This window comes from Tripterygium wilfordii, chromosome 15 (genome assembly GCF_013401445.1).
Source record: "Tripterygium wilfordii isolate XIE 37 chromosome 15, ASM1340144v1, whole genome shotgun sequence".
NCBI classification, from domain to species: Eukaryota; Viridiplantae; Streptophyta; class Magnoliopsida; order Celastrales; family Celastraceae; genus Tripterygium; species Tripterygium wilfordii.
The window spans coordinates 13,612,741-13,629,472 of record NC_052246.1 but is presented as its reverse complement, the minus strand read 5'-3'; the positions used below and the strand labels follow the sequence as shown (position 1 = coordinate 13,629,472).

General features: G+C 36.9%; 3 protein-coding genes across 4 annotated transcripts; 1 reads left to right on the top strand and 2 right to left on the bottom strand.

Annotated features, from left to right (window-relative positions):
- The first annotated feature begins 771 nt into the window (after positions 1–771).
- LOC120016350 (NAD(H) kinase 1-like) lies at positions 772–7,717 on the top strand. Of its 2 annotated transcripts, XM_038869088.1 has the most exons (12): positions 772–925; positions 1,968–2,136; positions 2,221–2,340; positions 3,817–4,019; positions 4,283–4,396; positions 4,677–4,771; positions 5,637–5,743; positions 6,108–6,181; positions 6,265–6,343; positions 6,493–6,800; positions 7,005–7,065; positions 7,149–7,358. In XM_038869088.1, the coding sequence occupies exons 1-12, from the start codon at positions 899–901 to the stop codon at positions 7,214–7,216; spliced, it is 1,425 nt and encodes a 474-aa protein (XP_038725016.1). In that variant the 5' UTR covers positions 772–898; the 3' UTR covers positions 7,217–7,358. The 2 variants fall into 2 exon arrangements, with proteins under 2 accessions (XP_038725016.1, XP_038725015.1); XM_038869087.1 differs by lacking the exon at positions 7,005–7,065 and having other exon boundaries at positions 7,149–7,717.
- A 22-nt stretch (positions 7,718–7,739) lies between these two features.
- On the bottom strand, positions 7,740–12,235 carry LOC120016351 (protein RETICULATA-RELATED 4, chloroplastic-like). Its single transcript, XM_038869089.1, has 8 exons — positions 11,547–12,235; positions 10,662–10,730; positions 10,413–10,544; positions 10,264–10,317; positions 10,118–10,162; positions 9,107–9,246; positions 8,213–8,338; positions 7,740–8,111 (listed from the first exon to the last, which is right to left on the bottom strand). The coding sequence occupies exons 1-8, from the start codon at positions 12,087–12,089 to the stop codon at positions 8,045–8,047; spliced, it is 1,176 nt and encodes a 391-aa protein (XP_038725017.1). The 5' UTR covers positions 12,090–12,235; the 3' UTR covers positions 7,740–8,044.
- Positions 12,236–14,176: 1,941 nt separating this feature from the next.
- Positions 14,177–15,965, bottom strand: LOC120016354 (phospholipase A1-Igamma3, chloroplastic). Its single transcript, XM_038869091.1, has 3 exons — positions 15,505–15,965; positions 14,817–15,414; positions 14,177–14,744 (listed from the first exon to the last, which is right to left on the bottom strand). The coding sequence occupies exons 1-3, from the start codon at positions 15,963–15,965 to the stop codon at positions 14,274–14,276; spliced, it is 1,530 nt and encodes a 509-aa protein (XP_038725019.1). The 3' UTR covers positions 14,177–14,273.
- Between the last annotated feature and the right edge of the window lie 767 nt (positions 15,966–16,732).

Genomic DNA, 16,732 nt, shown 5'->3' with positions numbered 1-16,732 from the left:
TAAATATTTTTTTTAAAGAAAAACTTATCAGCTAAGTCGCACACTATAGGAATTACCTTCTACAAATCAAAATTTTTTTTTAACATATCTCACCCAATCAACAACCCCCTAATTTGATTTTTTTTGGTCAAATAAAAAAAAAGAAGCAATTTGGTGCTTATGTGTAAGACTGTGAGTATATAATATAGTTCATACTTCATAGTCCACATGAGAATTCCAATTCGTCTGGTTGGTTGGTGACTGATTTGACCGCCTTAAAAGGATGACTGGGGATTTGACTTCTTTAAATAACGACTTTTATGAGTTTATCCCCACCGTACCAGACCGTAAACGAAATGAAATACCAGTAAATTTTTTGTTATTTATATTTCTTTATACTTTTGAGGTTTTCTTAAGGGATGTATATAGCCGGTTTGGTTTGTTTAATATTTTTCTGTTTTCCGTATTTTTTATTTTTCAAGAAAAAGTGTTTTTTGTTTTATATTTCCAAGTGATTTCTTTTTCTTTTTTTTCGTATTTTAAAAATTATTTAGTTTTTTTTTTGAAAATGAAAACCAAAAATACATGGAAAGCTACTAAGCTAGTAACATATTCGTATAGTTTTAGGCAAACAAGAAATCCAATTTGATGATTGGCAGGGGATACATGTCAATGGCAAACTAACATAAAAAAAAAAAAAAAAAAACCTAACATCAACGGTGATATCCGACTCTCCCCGCGTTTCTGTGGACCCCAACCAATCTCTCTCTCCTCTCCCCCGTTATATATACGTGCCTCACAACTACGCATCTTTCTCTCTATCTGAAATGGCAGAAGGAGCAGTAACGGCTTAATTTAGTGCTCTCCGTGTCTCTCGTTCACTATTCCTTGGACACTTCTCAGCTCGGATTAGTCAGACATGGCTCATAGCAAGCTGAATTCAACTGTAATTCTTCCCAATCTCTCTCTCGCTCTCCCTTTTTGTCCAGCTGTGATCATGTATTTTGTTGACTTTCATTTGACTTCTGATTAGGGATTGGATCTCTCTCCGTGTATGTATTTCATGTACTGAGTAGTATTTGTGAATCGTTGATTGTGTTTGCTGGCTTGGTCTCCTTGTTGAGCTGATATTTCTGTCTGTGATTTTCAATCTCCTATCAATTTCAATATCTTTGGACTTTCAAATTTGGAGGCCGTTAGCTTATAGCTGTAGAATTTTGGAGAACATGATCTCTAGGTTTGGATGTTTTTGTTTATTTGATTAGTCATAGTACCGTCTAATCTGTGGGATATATAAGGTCAGTTTGACAAATTTTAAAATGGTGCACTCACGGTGATGAAGGTGGCACATTTATGTACTGAACTCGAGAAACGAAAATTGAACTGCCTAATCTTAGTTTATGGTGCTACCAGACAGCCATTGGTGCGATCAGATCGCCATTAAAAATTATATAAATGATTTCATTGCTTTACTGGTTGACATTGATGTATTCCAATACTTTTCTTGGTTTACCCTCCCGTGTTCAATGATTTTAAGGCAAAAAGAAAAGCGGGAATGAAGGGATTGTGGTATTTATGTACCTTTGGTGTATTTTCTAGCTATTCTGAAAGCCGGTGAGGCCTTTACGTATTTTGAATCTTGGGTAGGCATCAAATGTAACAGTTAACAAGCCAGTTACCTTGACTGAAAATGGTGGAGATTTTCACATTCCGCTTATACAGAACTTAAGAACCCTAAGATTAACTAGTTTGTGTTGATGTCTATATTTTTGGTGTATGAAGCAAAATACGTGTGTACCAAAATAACCATATTAAGAAGAAGCAATGATATCTTACCATAAAACTGAAATTTCTTTCTTTTTTATATCCAGCTATGCAGCATATAATGCGCATCCAAGTATTATAATTCCTCTCCATAAAAGAGATATAGATATATTCATTCTGTTGTTTTCTTTCATCTAAGCATTTCTCTGCTTCTGCACTGATAGGATTCCTGTGAGCATGGAGATGAAAGTATTTCATATATGCAGCCAGATAATGGATATCCTGATTCAAATTCTCTAACCCATTCTGAGAAGGCAGTGCAGGAACTTCTTCAACAAACTCCGGTTCAGGGAACTGACGAACATCTTATAGAGTTCTCCGAGGCTTTAAGAAGTAAGCTTGTGTTTAGTGCTTAAGTTTTTTTGTTTCCGGACTCGTGATGCCTACTAAATCTGACATGAATCAACACTCCTCCAGCTGTTGCAAAGGCTTTGAGACGAGCTGCTGAAGGAAAGGCTGCTGCTCAAGCTGAGGCTGCCGAATGGAAGCGTCGATTTGAACTAGAGAGGGGTCGGAATCTGCAGTTGGAGCATAGAGGTTTTTAATGATTGAACAATATGCATATATTGATACATGCAATGTTACACATTCTGTATCTCATATTTAATTATGATATACTGATTAAAAAACTGATTATTAATGTACTCTCATCTCCTCCCACCCCTGTAAAATCAGCAACCAATCATAATATTTTATATAATTGACTAATGTTTAAAAAATATGAAGTTAATTATTTTGTAGTAGTTAGATTTCTTTAGGTTTGAAATTTCAATCAAGTAAAGATTTGGCCTGTAGAATAATCGATGGCGCAAGATCCATAAAGAGTTCCTAAGACATTCTATTCAATGGATTGGAGTAAAAATGAATTGCAATCAGTCATGATTGCTCAGCAATAAATTACGAGATTAATTCTTACCATTTCTCAAGTGGTATAATATCGTTGTACTCTTTACAACGTCTTAATATTTTCTTACTAAAGTTATGTTCATAGTACAGTGTTTTGTCTATATTATGCTCATTAGTAAATTTCATCCTACTTATAGCTTGAATATATGAGTGACTGTTAATAAGGTTTTTTTTTTTTTTTTTGAAATCACTCTTTGACATCTATAAGTTTCGAGTAATGCATTTCCTTAATCTCTCTCATGGAGAGGATTTAATCATTTCTCTTCTCTTTCTTATTTTGCTTCTCTGTGGAAAATATTTTTTCCTTGCCATTGAAGGAAAATATCATTGGCATTTTCTGGATAAGCATTTCATACTTACTTCTTCTTCTTCTTTTTGGATCAAATTGTTTAGGCTCTTGTACCCCACTTGTCAAAGTAGTGCCTAGTTGATCACTAATTTAGGACTAATTAGACCTCTAATTTTACCCCATGATACTTCATTTTGTAAGAGGTATATAACATGAGTATTAGGGTGGGTCACAGCCAAAGTAGGTGCAAATCATTTTTCATCTCCAAGATATTATTGGTAACGCGTCCAGTCCATTGAACCTCTGCAGCCGTTGAACCTCTGCAGCCCATTTCGCTAACTCGTGGGCAAGCCCTTTTGTGGATAAGCGGGCTTTCACAGCTTCCCATTTGATGACACTTTGCTGCCCCACTTTACATGATGTTTGGTAACTGATTTGTTTATCATGATAGACATTTGGAAACAGCTCTGGCACTTTGTTAAATGTTCACTGAAGCTAACACTGTGTTAAATGTAAACTGAAGCTTGGACATGACGGTGCATAACTGTTGTCGAGCTACTGTAGTATAGGTGAAATTAACAATATAGCTTATTGTACTTGGGCTTATTTTGGCGGCAAACAACACTACTCCTGTAGATTTTAGAATTTAATTCTGGGGCAATTGTATGTATCTTTTCCTTTAAGACTGTCGCAAACTTTACTTTCCTTCCTAATTAACCGCTGCTACTTATTGCATTTTTTTTTCACCTGTTGGCTTGGCCTCATCTTCATTGATATCTTTGCTGCTGCTCTTCTTACTTCTCTTCCTTATAAAACAGAGCAGATACAAGGAGAGTGTGATCGTGATTTTAAAGAGAGGAAAATCGAGAACTCAACCAACAATAATGTAATGTGGAATCAAACACATGAACGATCCAAAAATTGTTGTATGGAGCATGGAATATGCTCTCACGAGGTTCTTCGGGATGGGGGAACTGATTCTGATTCCGATTCCAATATGGTAAACAAAATGATGCGAAAGGTAATTCTACTATTATAGTGGACTGTTTGTCCTTAAATTGCATCTATCGTCAAATCATTGCAAATTTGGACTCTGAGCCACTAGTCTTTGTGATTTTTGACAAGTTCCCCTTCTTTCTTGGTTTTCATGTTATGTGTTGAACATTGAGGTAGACCATTTCATGTATTTGAATAAAGCAAAAATCTTCCTCAAATTTCTCTGAGAAGTTGATCATGCAAAAACTCATTAAGTGACCTACTGTTGAAATTTTTTTCCTGGAACAGGCATCGTTTAAACTTTCATGGTGTTGCAAAGGCGAAAACGGCGATCAGCACAAGCATGACGTTGTGTCATTTGAAAGAGGAAATATAACAACCGCAGAGCGCAGCAGTAAACAGGTCATTTTTCCATCTGTCAACTAGGGAATCTTTTGCCTACGTCTACTCTGGGGGTGATATACGTATTGGTGTGGCATTTTACTATTGTTTTTGTTTATTGATAATCAGGATTCTCTCTTCATAATTCATAGGATCAGTTTTTAAAATTGAAATGTGATTATTCGCTCGGTAACATAGACGAGGCTTTTCGCTATTTAACACCCCTCCCCCCCCCACCAGGAAAAAAGAAAAGGAGAAAAAAAAAGAGAGAACACCTGACTAATTCCCAATGCCATTGCAGATATCGTTGAAGTGGGAATCTTGTCCACAGACTGTTCTTATTTTGACCAAACCAAATTCTACTTCAGTTCGCATTCTATGTGCCGAAATGATCAGGTGTTGCTACTAAATTTACTTGGTTTCTGCATCTTGCGTTTCAGAAAGATGATTTTATATAAGGAGTGACTTCTATATAAATCACATGCTGTTGTGTTGCTGAAAGTTTCTTTCATTATGTTACCGGTCTAATTGATTTTTGTTCTTGTTAATCATTTAGTTTCATACTGCAATACTACTAGTATGAGTAGATGACACGACATGCATGACACCAAAAAGGTATTCTTATTATTCATCATCATCGTGATCACGATAAGGTAGCAAGAGGTCAGGGGATGGGGTAGTTATATCATCCATCAGCTGAGCAAACCCTAACCCTTGAGCCCCCCAAATGGGTTACGGTTATCAAAGCCTTTATTCCGAACAATATTCCGTAGTCAGCTGCATAAATTCACATATTTGGCTGGAATAGCTCATTTTGCTAAATTATGTATAACCTCTATTCTAAGATGTTGCCTTGGGGTATCATGCATTTCTGTTGTAAGAGCTGAGCTTATGCATTAGTTATAAAGACTGAAGTAATGGCATATCATTTCATTCATGTGTGAACAAGCTACCAGCATTTGTATGTCGTTGAAATATACATTTTTCCAGAATGTTTTTGAATATGTTCACTATTGATGCTTTGATAGTATCATGACATTCACAGTTTGCTGCTTATGGAGATGTATCAAAATAACAGCAATTCAGGCACAATTTCCTTTTGTAGAAAAAATCCTCCTGTTGATTCTCTTTCTTTTTGTCTCTACTTTGAATCAATTTAGATTACTTTTCGTCCTATTAAATTTTATCTTTACGTGGTTAAATGCTATTTGATTTCATTTTAGCAAATGTCTAACACTAACTTTTCTTTTTTATTTCCCAGATGGTTGAAAGAGCATAAAAGGTTGAATATTTATGTCGAACCACGTGTCAGAGGTGAACTTCTGACAGAGTCATCTTACTTCAGCTTTGTGCAAACATGGGATGATGGTGAGTTGCAAAGCATTTTCACTTAATTGAAATCACTTGGACACTACTGTTTCATTACCGCCTAAAAGTTTACTTCTTTGCCTGATTCTTTATGCATCAATACGACAATACGTACCCCAAATCTGAAAATGACAAAACAGCATCTGTTTTTCATTGCACACGCGTTTCAAGAAGAAAATCAAGTGCTTGACCTATTGTATACACATTTTGGTTCTTGTAAAAGTGACAGCATATTGCACTGAATGAGGATTTCAATTAAGCAAGCTATCATGTGATGGTCTTGTCAATGTCTTATTTTATTTAAACTAGATGACATGCATCTGACCTATACTATGAGCTAATTATGAATTATGTTCCTTTTCAGACACTGAAATTTTGCAACTGCACATGAAAGTGGACCTTGTGGTAACTCTTGGAGGGGATGGAACCGTTCTTTGGGTATGGGATTTCCATCTAATTGTAGTTAGCACAACAGTGCATTGAAATATTAAGTAGCTGTTATTATCTACTTTCTGTTGCAGGCAGCATCGATGTTTAAAGGACCAGTTCCTCCCATTGTCCCATTTTCATTAGGTTCTCTTGGCTTTATGACACCATTCCGTATCCTAACATGTTTGATTTTGATTTTGATTTGAAGGCATTTTCTTTACTTCCCCAACCCAACACCCGCACCCGCACCCCTCCCCCCAAAAAAAATCACTCGAGTTTTCCCATGCCACAACTCAAAAATGTTCTTTAACATTTTTCAGACAGTGAACATTATAGAGACTGCCTTGATTCAGTCCTGCGGGGGCCCATTAGCATAACATTACGACATCGGTTGCAGTGTCATGTTGTTAGAGATTCAGCCAGAAATGAGTATGAAACTGAAGAACATTTTCTTGTTCTCAATGAAGTTACGATTGACCGTGGAATTTCGTCATTCCTCACAAATTTAGAATGCTATTGCGACAACTCCTTTGTCACTTGTGTGCAAGGAGATGGGTTAATATTATCGACAACATCAGGTAGCACTGCTTACTCATTGGCAGCTGGAGGATCGATGGTCCATCCCCAGGTATATTTGAATATCTTTTCCAGTATTTAAGAGAATTTGGTGCTATATCCCATTCCAACCTAAGTTCTCTTTTCTTGTTTTACTTGGCCTGCACCTTGCTATAGATGTTCAGTGGCTATATCTGTGATATGTATCTGTTCTATTCCTATAGTACCCATATGCGGCCATGAGGCCATTCATTAAACCTTTTACCCGAATATGCGGATAAGAAACACGTCCATGAAAAGATGGAGTTTGAGCAAGGCAGTTGAAGTGGAAAGATATTGTAGTATTATGTTTTTAATTGATTTCCTATGGCTAGGCCATCAACCATGTCTTAAGCATCTGATCCTTTTTCTGCAATTGCAGGTACCTGGCATCCTCTTTACACCAATTTGTCCACATTCTTTATCGTTTCGGCCTCTGATATTACCTGAGCATGTTACAATCCGAGTTCAAGTCCCTTTCAATAGCAGAAGCCCTGCCTGGGTCTCTTTTGATGGCAAGGACAGGAAACAATTGGCTGCCGGCGATGCCCTTGTGTGCAGCATGGCACCATGGCCTGTGCCTACAGCATGTCAAGTGGATTCAACAAATGACTTCTTCCGCAGCATCCACGAAGGCCTTCACTGGAATCTGAGAAAGATCCAGTCTTTCGATGGTCCTCGGGAACAATAACTATTGTCTTTGTTTAATTTACTGGTTTTCTTGTATAATTTGAAGTCAGTCGTGTCATAGCTGGAAAAGCCTGGAATGTTGGAAATCTTTTAGTATTTTTGAGGCATGGCCTGTTAATCTCGCTGTAGGAGGGGGAATTAATCTAAGATGGTTTTCTTGTTATTCCCCCAAAGTCAGTCTCAAGAACTATGCAAGATTCTTGCACAATTAAAACTTAAAAAGTTTTTCATTGTGAGAGAAAGCAAGACAAATATAGAGTACATCTTTGCATTGAACAAGCAATAAACTACATTTAGCTTTATTTAATATGTCGAAACGAGATACATTTCCCCAGCAATCAAATCAGGCATTATGAGGAAATAAAAGTTATTGCTAAGAATTAAAAAAAAGAAAAGAAAAAAAGAGTTCCTTCATGACGTAAAACCAACAATTCATTTTTCCCGAAACCAACATAAACTGGGATAAATATTTGAGAAACCTAAAAAACCTATACCTCGATTCTTTTCAATCAATTCCAATATACCTACTTGTAAACTAATTGGTATTGAATGAGGTGAACAATGTTCATATCCGGACCTCATCAAGAATCACTCCAAAGCCTTGTTTTCATCATGAGCCTTTTGAATTCCTATCAACCGAGCATAATCCACCCACCTGTCAAAGAAAATCAAGGTTAGACAACATGAGCAGGGTAGGTTGGTATTTGGTAAGATGATCCAAAATCCCAAAGGTCAAAGATAGGTCAAGAATCTTACAATAAAGAACCCAGGAATGTGTTGCCAGTGCGCACGGCAAAGCAAATGACGCTCAACAGAACCTTGTGATGGTGTAGTACAGGTTCCAAAATCCGTTGTTCAATAACCCCAGCCAGCACTTGGTACCTGATGGACAAAACCATAAGTTCAGTATAAATGTCAATCACATAAAACCCTCGATGCAGAAGTAAATTCACATCAAATGAAAAAATAAAAAAAACAGGGTGCTTGTATTCGGAGATTTCTAATTGTCTTAAGAAACCTTCTTTGACGAGTAATAATTCACTCATCCTATGAACACATATCTTACCCAGTGAATCACTTTCATCTGGTAATAACTTTGGAAAAAAAATAATGGAAATGCAAAATGAGAAAAAAGAAAAGCTGACATAACACCACCCTACGGCGCAGGTTAAATCAAATTTAATGATTACTCTGCTTATTGGGTCATTGATTCAATAATGAAATGGTCGGATCCTTTACATGTTTGGTAGCAAATTAGTCAGAACCCACACATTAAAATACGCAGAAAGACCTTATTCTTCGGTAAATAAATTTATTTGCTGGTTAGACATTTCCAAAATATTTAGACAGAAAAATTGAACGCAAACATCAAGCTTATACAATTCTTTGCAACCATACATCAACATAAAGGAGATAGGAGTGTCAACTTACCAAGAAGCACATTAATTATCATTCCAAAAAAAGAAGCGAAAACATGCTAGGCCACAATATTATTATGTCTTTAGCACCAAAGTTGGTGTTTTCAGTATATATTGGCCACCCATTTGAAAGATAGCATAAATAAATTAAGTGCTTTGAATTTTACATGTTATACGGTTGTGGTACAGTGGTACACGATAGTAGATGTCTGAAAAGGTAGCATTTACATACCTGAGGTTGCTTGAAACTGCCATATAGACACCATAGGCAACACTGGTGGAAACTATAGGCACATTTTCAACTTCATCGGCCGAAGACTTATCCACAGCCTTACGTGCATTAATCAATGCATTAGTCACAGCTGTGCCCACCTGAAACAGAAGAAAAAAAATCACATTATTACATGAAAAGTCATAAAACAATGGCAATTCAACCAATTATAACTAGCAGGGGAAAATAAACACAATCTTCTAAGCATAATGAGTGAAAGCACATTTTGACACTAGTACCTAGTTACCTACTAAATTTATGACCACTTGTTCGGAAAGCAGGCACTGGTTTAGAACCCTCACTGGCGAGATATTAACTATAGAATTTCCACCAACATAAGGTAAAAAGGTAAACAACACCCGTCCACAAGACTCCCACGGTGGGCAAGGTCAGGGACACACAAGATTACACATAGTTTACCCTCCACGTAATATGTGGAAAGACTATTTCTAGAAATTGAATTTGTAACCTCTTATTTGCACCCTACAACTCTACCACTTGGCACATAACTCCCATCGTGGGCGGGGTCGGAGACAACCAAGATGTACGCGGATCTTACCCCCACATAATATGTGCAAAGGTCGTTTCCCACCAACAGAACAAAAATAAAAATTCTTATCTTCAATACAACATGGGAACAATCATAAATACGGATATGAGTCACTTAAACATTTGTACACCACCACTATATTGCTAGCCCAGCCAGAAAGGTTTGACTGTCATTGGCTAACTTGATGCTTATCTGTAGAAGAGAGATTATTGAGAACCCTCTGAATGATTGTGAGTTCACATTTTTTTTTTTTTTTCGTTTTATGATATTGTAGTGGTTCCACCGGGTAACTGACATGTATTTTTGAGGCTACCAATGAAATCATTTCAGAAGCATAAGGTCCAAAGAGAAAGATAAGCCCACCAGAATCTCAAATAACCACATCAAAAGAAAGAAGCCTACGAGAAAGATAAATGGCATACCAATGATGATGCGGTGCCAACTCCAAAAAGCTTTGTCCCATTACGCTGCATAACAAAGAATCAGAATATAGATTCAGTGGTTTGTTTTCTTACAATACACAAGAATGCAATAGCTAAGTACCAGATAAAAAAAAAGTATATCTTACCGCAATTGCACCTATTCTATGCAAAAGTGAATATGAAGTTCCAGGGAGAGCAATCTGCAAACAGGTTTTGAGGTTTACTCATTAGAAACAAATCAGTAAACTTATCAGAAACCAAGGACGAACTTAGCAGTTAAAGACAAATCAAAAACCTGGAATGCATTATCAGGGCAGCCATGGAAAAACTTGGCAATGGATCCAGCACTGACTGCGAGCGCTGGCCGGAGAGAAACAGTAGGAGCAGGAAGATAAACAAGCATGAAATCTGCAATTATGGCCATCACCTAAGAAAAAGAAATGAATAGGAAATTAAATAATGAATCACACATTCAACTAAATTACAGTTTCAGGAAGAAATTTCAATCTGCCAAACTATAAACAAAAGGAAGAAGGATTTATACCACATCCGCAAAAACAATTTCGAGCTCGTTGAAAAAATTCTCCCCGCGACGTTGATATTCTGCTGCAGTCTAGAAAATGAAAGAGAAGCACATTCCTCAAAGACAAAAAATTTAAAACCAAAGCACAATTGTGACGATTTAACCATCTTTTAGCAAACTACAAATTAAATATCCAAAACAGAGCTGGAAATTTTCTAGTTATAAATCGTATTAAACTATATCATGCTTGGCAGGGCTTCAAAAATATTTTATGGGAAGGCCTGAATTAAGCAATGTTTTGTTGGTTTCACTTTTCTTAAATTACTCAGCCTACAGAAATCAACACACTAGATGGTCAATTGGTCATACAATGGAATCTTAGGTTTCCAACAAAAACTATACACACACACACACACACAATATATATATATATATATGCTAAATTCCAATTCTTGATACAAAAAAAATACCAGCAAAAAGGTTCATTTAGGGTCTTGCATATGGTTCACAAATGCTACATTGTAGAAATATTATGCACTAAAAGTATCCTATCTTTCTTTTTAATAAATCCCATTCATAATTTTTCTTTCATCAACACTGTCATGAAGTCAAACTAATTCCTGCCATCCATTTTCATCTCCCACGAGAACGACCATATATCACAATAAATCAGATTTTAGAAAATGTCACTGTGAATCCAATCAGATTTTAGAAAATGTCACTGAATCCAGAAAACCCAGTATCAGAGTAGAATTGTCCCCGTTTCAGGAAGCAAAATCACAGCCGTTAAAGAAATAACGAACACATATCACATCCATCCAGAAAAAGACAAAGCAAAACCATCATAAAAGCATTTCATCTCGGCAGAGTGCAGAATCAATAAAACGACAAAACAAATAGACAGACCTTGGTGAACATCCCAACCCCGCATTCAAAGAAGACCTTCGCAAGGAACAAATCGTCGGCCAACAATCTCTCCTTGAATCCACCGAATTGAAGTAGCCACCGCATCACAGGCGACTTCTCGAGCTCAATAAACCTCGATAGCACCGCCCCTGGGATCCTGCCATCGTCGATCGCCGCCGCCAAGTCCTTCGGCAAGCTTTCCAAGGTTCTCCCCGACTCCGCCAACAACATCAGGGCCTCTTTCTTGTTCTGCCCCTCACCACCATCACCGCCACCATTTCCGTGGCTGTCATCTCCGCCGCCATTGTTGTTATTGTCGCCGCCTCCATCTCCGCCTGAGAGAGAGTTGTTGTTGACGGAAAAATACGGGATGAAGGAAGGCTGTCGGTGGTAGATGGAGGTGGAGGAGGTAGAAAGAGTGAGGCGAAGGTGTGTGAACCTTGATGGGGCGGACGAGGAGAGGAGTGGAGTGCTGATCTTGGGATTCTGATTTGAGAGAGAGGAAAAAGTGGGGCCTGTGAAGAAACAAGTGGAGATCGCCATTGATCAGAAGCGTTGGATCGATCTCTCGCTCTCTCTGGAGGTCTCCGTTTGGCAGTTCGGCTTTCTGGTTTATGTCTATTTTTATAGTCTGGCTTTTAGCCGTTTAGGGTCCGGTAGGTGTAGTTGTGGAAACTACCGCCGCTGCCGGTGTTAGTGAGTGAAAAGTGGAGGATTCAAGGGTTTTTCCCTTGGAAATTCCCCAACCTAAATATGTCGCATGTGGAATACACGCTCTGTTTTTTTTTTTTTTCATTTTCATTCAAAATTTAAAGTAGGTATTTATTGTTAGAGTTTTAGCTTGTAATAATCAATTTGTGAGAATATAAAAATAAATATTGAAATCATTAGCAAAACGAAAACTCTTATTCCTGAAAAGTTTGCTTCCAATAATCAAACGAAAACTAAGGATCCATTTTTAAAAAAATAAAAATGTAGGAGAATTTGTAAATTTTAGAGAGAATTATGGATTTTTTTAAAAGAAACTCATTTCTAGAAAGAAAATTATTTATAATGATTTTTTAAAATACTGAAAAACTATTTATAAAAGATGATTAATCTTTCAAAAATTATTGATAACAGATACTGGAAAATAATGAATTTTGTTAAAATTAATTTTCCTTAAAGCTTCGAGACCCTCACAAATCCCTTTCTCCAAACCATCACGAATCAACCTCTCAAGTTTATGCTAAACAAATAGAACTTAAGGATTGTATTTTGCTTAAAATTTAAAGGTTAAAATTGTAGTAAGTTATTTTTATATTATGCAAATCTACATACCGAAGCGTGCAATGCTTTAAAGAGAGCGTGAGATTCATAGCAGGTTTGGTGAAATTTACATGGCAGCACGCGCACTGTGGGCTCCTTTTAGGATCTCCTTAGAAAGAATCTTTTTGTTTTTTTGGATTTACCTTAGAAAGAATCTTAAAATGCTTTCTCAACAATCGTTTATACTTCTTAAAGAAAAGCAAATACTATGAACCAACTAAAGGATGCACATTTTAATCATTTCATATTTTATAATTTTTTTCAAGCACTTTTTTTTAGTATTTCCTAAAATTACTCGAACGTGTCCGATATCTTTCCAAATGTATTCTGAATTTTGAAAACAATTGCGTTAATTATTTCCATATAATTCAGGATAGTTTTGACAAAACATGAGAATGATGTAGTTCATAATTTATTCATTTATTTATTTTTAAATCCACTCCTCTTTTTATTTTTGAACTCAATTTTCAAATTAAATTATGGGTAACAAGAGAATTCCATACCAACAAAGGATCATTTAATAAGTTTTGTAATAATGTTGCCCTAAGGTGGGCATCCATGCAAACTAAGTATATTATGGATTTGAGGGTTTTGTAATTCGTTTAAAATTATAGAGTAAAATTTGAATTTAATGGTTTATGAATTGTATCACATCACACCACACCACACCACATTTTTATTTTTCTATTTTTAAAATTTGTTTGACTTTTTCTTTACCATTAGGTTAGGAATTTAGGAAATTTTACGACCCCAAATCCTATTATGATGAGCTGGAATGTGTGAAGATCTGATCGAAATTTTCAACAACTTGAAAAGTCAAAAGTCCAATCTTTGTTGTGGAGGAATTTGGACAGCCTACCTAACAATTAACAAATACACAACATAAAATTGGGCACTCCGAAACCCATACCAAATTTAATATATAATACCGTTTCATGGGCCAAGCTAATATAATTCATGGACCGAATGTTTAGTTGGGTGGTGAAATTAAATTAAACAACTCTTTTGGGCTGGGCCTGACAGGACAACTAACCCACATCATAAAACCCCTCATCCCCAATTCTCATTTTTCCAAAGTACTTGATATTGTCACCCAAAAAGTGGGAGGCCGTCCTTATTTTCAAGAGCTATATCGACTGGTATTTATAAATTTAAGTCCTTCATTTTATGTTTTCAGCTGATCATTTATATTCACGTCTCCATTAGTGGGCAGGCCTGTCCACGAAGAACCGTGCCCCTATAGTCAAGCTCACCCTCACAATCATTTTCATATTTGCATGCGCAGTACCATAAAATAGGACCACAATACATATATAAGAAAAGGTACATACATACATCATGTACAATTCATAAATATAAACTTGTACAAATTGTCCTCCCCTTCACAAGAGTTATTGTTTCAATTCAGTAATTTAAAGGTTAAACTGTTTCTAATTCAGAGTTTCTTGACTTAGATGCAGTATCGTGGAACACTTGTTCAAGGTGGTAGGCAATGTCTGGTGAATGAGCCTCCGCCCTCGACCTGTCCGGCAACACCCACCGCCCTTCACTGTTCTTAGCCATTCCTTTATTTGCCTCCTGCCGCCAATGCGGCGGCACACCATAATCCTCCTTCAAGAAGTCGCAATTTTTATTGATGAGTGCAATGTCCCTCTTACTCACCAAACAGAACCGCCCTCCTTTGCCGTGGTAACCATCGACAAGGTGCAGATGGGCTTCGAGATTATGGGCCGATGTGAAATCGGTGTTGGGCTTCAAAAATGGACTCTCTTTGTGGTCCAATGCAAGCTCCACTCCTGCATGTGCATAACTCCATGGAAATGACATGTTTTCCATGTATTTCTGGAATCTTGACTTCTCATTCGCAATAATCCCAGGAACTTTTGGTACCTGCTTGAACAAGATTTTTGTCATAACTGATAATTCTATAAATTAAGAAAAAAATTTACTCAGAACACATACTTTATCGTGAACATTGATCACTCTGAGGACTTTAACGCCAAGTTCATCGCATCTTTCTTTGAATTTGAGATTTCCTACTCGCGGACCAGCGAAGGAGAAGACTGTGATTGGAATTTTATCATAGGCTCCATTGTTGTTGTTCGTGCAATTGAGTCTGGTTTCTGCAATGTCATAAGCGCTTATCAAAGACAAGGCTGCACCAAGGCTATGTCCTGTTATGGTTATACTGATTTCATCTCCTCTGTAATACCCAACAAGTCTCTTGATTTCGGCTACAACTTGTTCGCGAGCGGAGTACTTGCAGTGCTCACAAAGTTCATCTTTTTTAGTGTAGAAATCGTAAAACCCAGACTCGATCTTGATCGATGGGTCGTTAGAAAAGTTGGCTGAAGTGAGAATGTCTTTGAGATCACAGATCCATTCCAGGTACGTGACTGTGCCTCTCCATGCAATGACTATGTCGCGTCTGCCTAGCCGTTTGATCTCCTCTTCATCTGTACAAACCGCGATGTAGCCTATCCAGTTTTCGTGACTGGTGCTCCGTTTGGATTTCCTAAAGAAATTAGGGAGGTTCGTGTCTACTGTTGCGTAAAGGTACCTATTAATGCATCGGAGCATATCAGAACTAACTCTGCAGTTAAATCGTGCTTCAAAAAGAATAATTAATACTAAGTATATAGATATATACCTGGATATTTGGTAGCCATTATTGTCCATATCTATATTTTCAAAGTAACTGGATGGTTGGAACTTGCATGAACCACAATACTTAGAATCGGCATCCCCTTCGAAAGAATCGTAGCAGGATTGCGCGAACTCGCCATATCGAATGATTTCCTTCCTCAGATGCGGATTCAAAGGGTCAAGAAGACCTTCCCAGTTATTGCAGCCTTGAATTTCCGTCCAAATTTCATGGAGGGGTGTCTCGTCTTCTTCAACTGAAATCAGAGTTTCCTCTGCCGCTACTTGTGGAGTAGCACTTAAACTTGAAACAGATGCTAAGCATCCTACCTTTACATGTGGAGAGAGTTTGCTTATACATATGCTATATCTTCTCGAGGACCGAAGATGTTGTTGCTGGCCATGGTTACTGTTCTGAGAGTAAATCTTGGGAGAAAAACACTGAGAAATACTGCCCAGAGCGGCCATGAAAGGATTCCTTTTTTTATTTGGATCTTGTTTGGATCCTGAGAAACAAAGAGAGTTGCTATAATGAATGAGTTGAAGTGTGGAATTATACGTGCTTGAAAGAGAGTTGAAGTTGATGTGATATTATTGGAAGTGCTCGTATGTATGTACAATAGAATGCAACTCTATATGTACATACACATGTGTATATATATATAGTACATCCTCCAAACCAAGCATTAATCAACATAAAATTAAATATAAGTGTAATCAGTCATAAACAAATTTAAGGGTTTCAATATTTAAAGCTATACCTTTCAAACCCATATTTGAGAACAATAACAAAACCAATGGAGAACTCTCAAATACTCTTTTAACTCTCTAAACTTGCACTGAAACAATGATTTAGTAATTACGTTTGGAAGAGAAGATTGAAAAATTGAAAAGAGTCTACTATTTATATAATATATTGTTTCCAATTTGCTAGTGCAAACAAATAACGAGGGAGCGCTAGCATGGCTGGTTTGAAGGAAAGAAAGAAGTCATAATTTGGAAATTTTGGAGACAAAGTGGATAAACGTCAAAGGTAATAATAATAAGGCAAACATAGCCCACTTTAGGAACTGGTCTGAGAAGGAATAATAATATCAGTTTGTGAATTAAATGTAGGATCGATTAGCTTTGAAATTTCAACTGTTTTTGAAGGAAACAAAAGAGAAGAAGATATGACGTTGGGCTGGTAGATATCATACACGTATGATTGCATTAAGTCGGTTGTGGTTGTGGTT

What these genes read in the sequence shown, in the direction of transcription:
- LOC120016350 (XM_038869087.1), top strand. Translation starts at nt 899, where the DNA reads ATGGCTCATAGCAAGCTGAATTCAACT. An exon ending in TCTGCAGTTGGAGCATAGAG is followed by an intron (nt 2,341 to 3,816) that starts GTTTTTAATGAT and finishes CTTATAAAACAG; the next exon opens with AGCAGATACAAGGAGAGTGT. An exon ending in GGGATGGAACCGTTCTTTGG is followed by an intron (nt 6,182 to 6,264) that starts GTATGGGATTTC and finishes TTTCTGTTGCAG; the next exon opens with GCAGCATCGATGTTTAAAGG.
- LOC120016351 (XM_038869089.1), bottom strand. Translation starts at nt 12,089, where the DNA reads ATGGCGATCTCCACTTGTTTCTTCACAGGCCCCACTTTTTCCTCTCTC. An exon ending in TTGGCACCGCATCATCATTG is followed by an intron (nt 9,247 to 10,117) that starts GTATGCCATTTA and finishes CTTCTGTTTCAG; the next exon opens with GTGGGCACAGCTGTGACTAA. An exon ending in ACATTCCTGGGTTCTTTATT is followed by an intron (nt 8,112 to 8,212) that starts GTAAGATTCTTG and finishes TTTCTTTGACAG; the next exon opens with GTGGGTGGATTATGCTCGGT.
- LOC120016354 (XM_038869091.1), bottom strand. Translation starts at nt 15,965, where the DNA reads ATGGCCGCTCTGGGCAGTATTTCTCAGTGTTTTTCTCCCAAGATTTAC. An exon ending in AATGGCTACCAAATATCCAG is followed by an intron (nt 15,415 to 15,504) that starts GTATATATCTAT and finishes ATGCATTAATAG; the next exon opens with GTACCTTTACGCAACAGTAG. An exon ending in TGATCAATGTTCACGATAAA is followed by an intron (nt 14,745 to 14,816) that starts GTATGTGTTCTG and finishes TTGTTCAAGCAG; the next exon opens with GTACCAAAAGTTCCTGGGAT.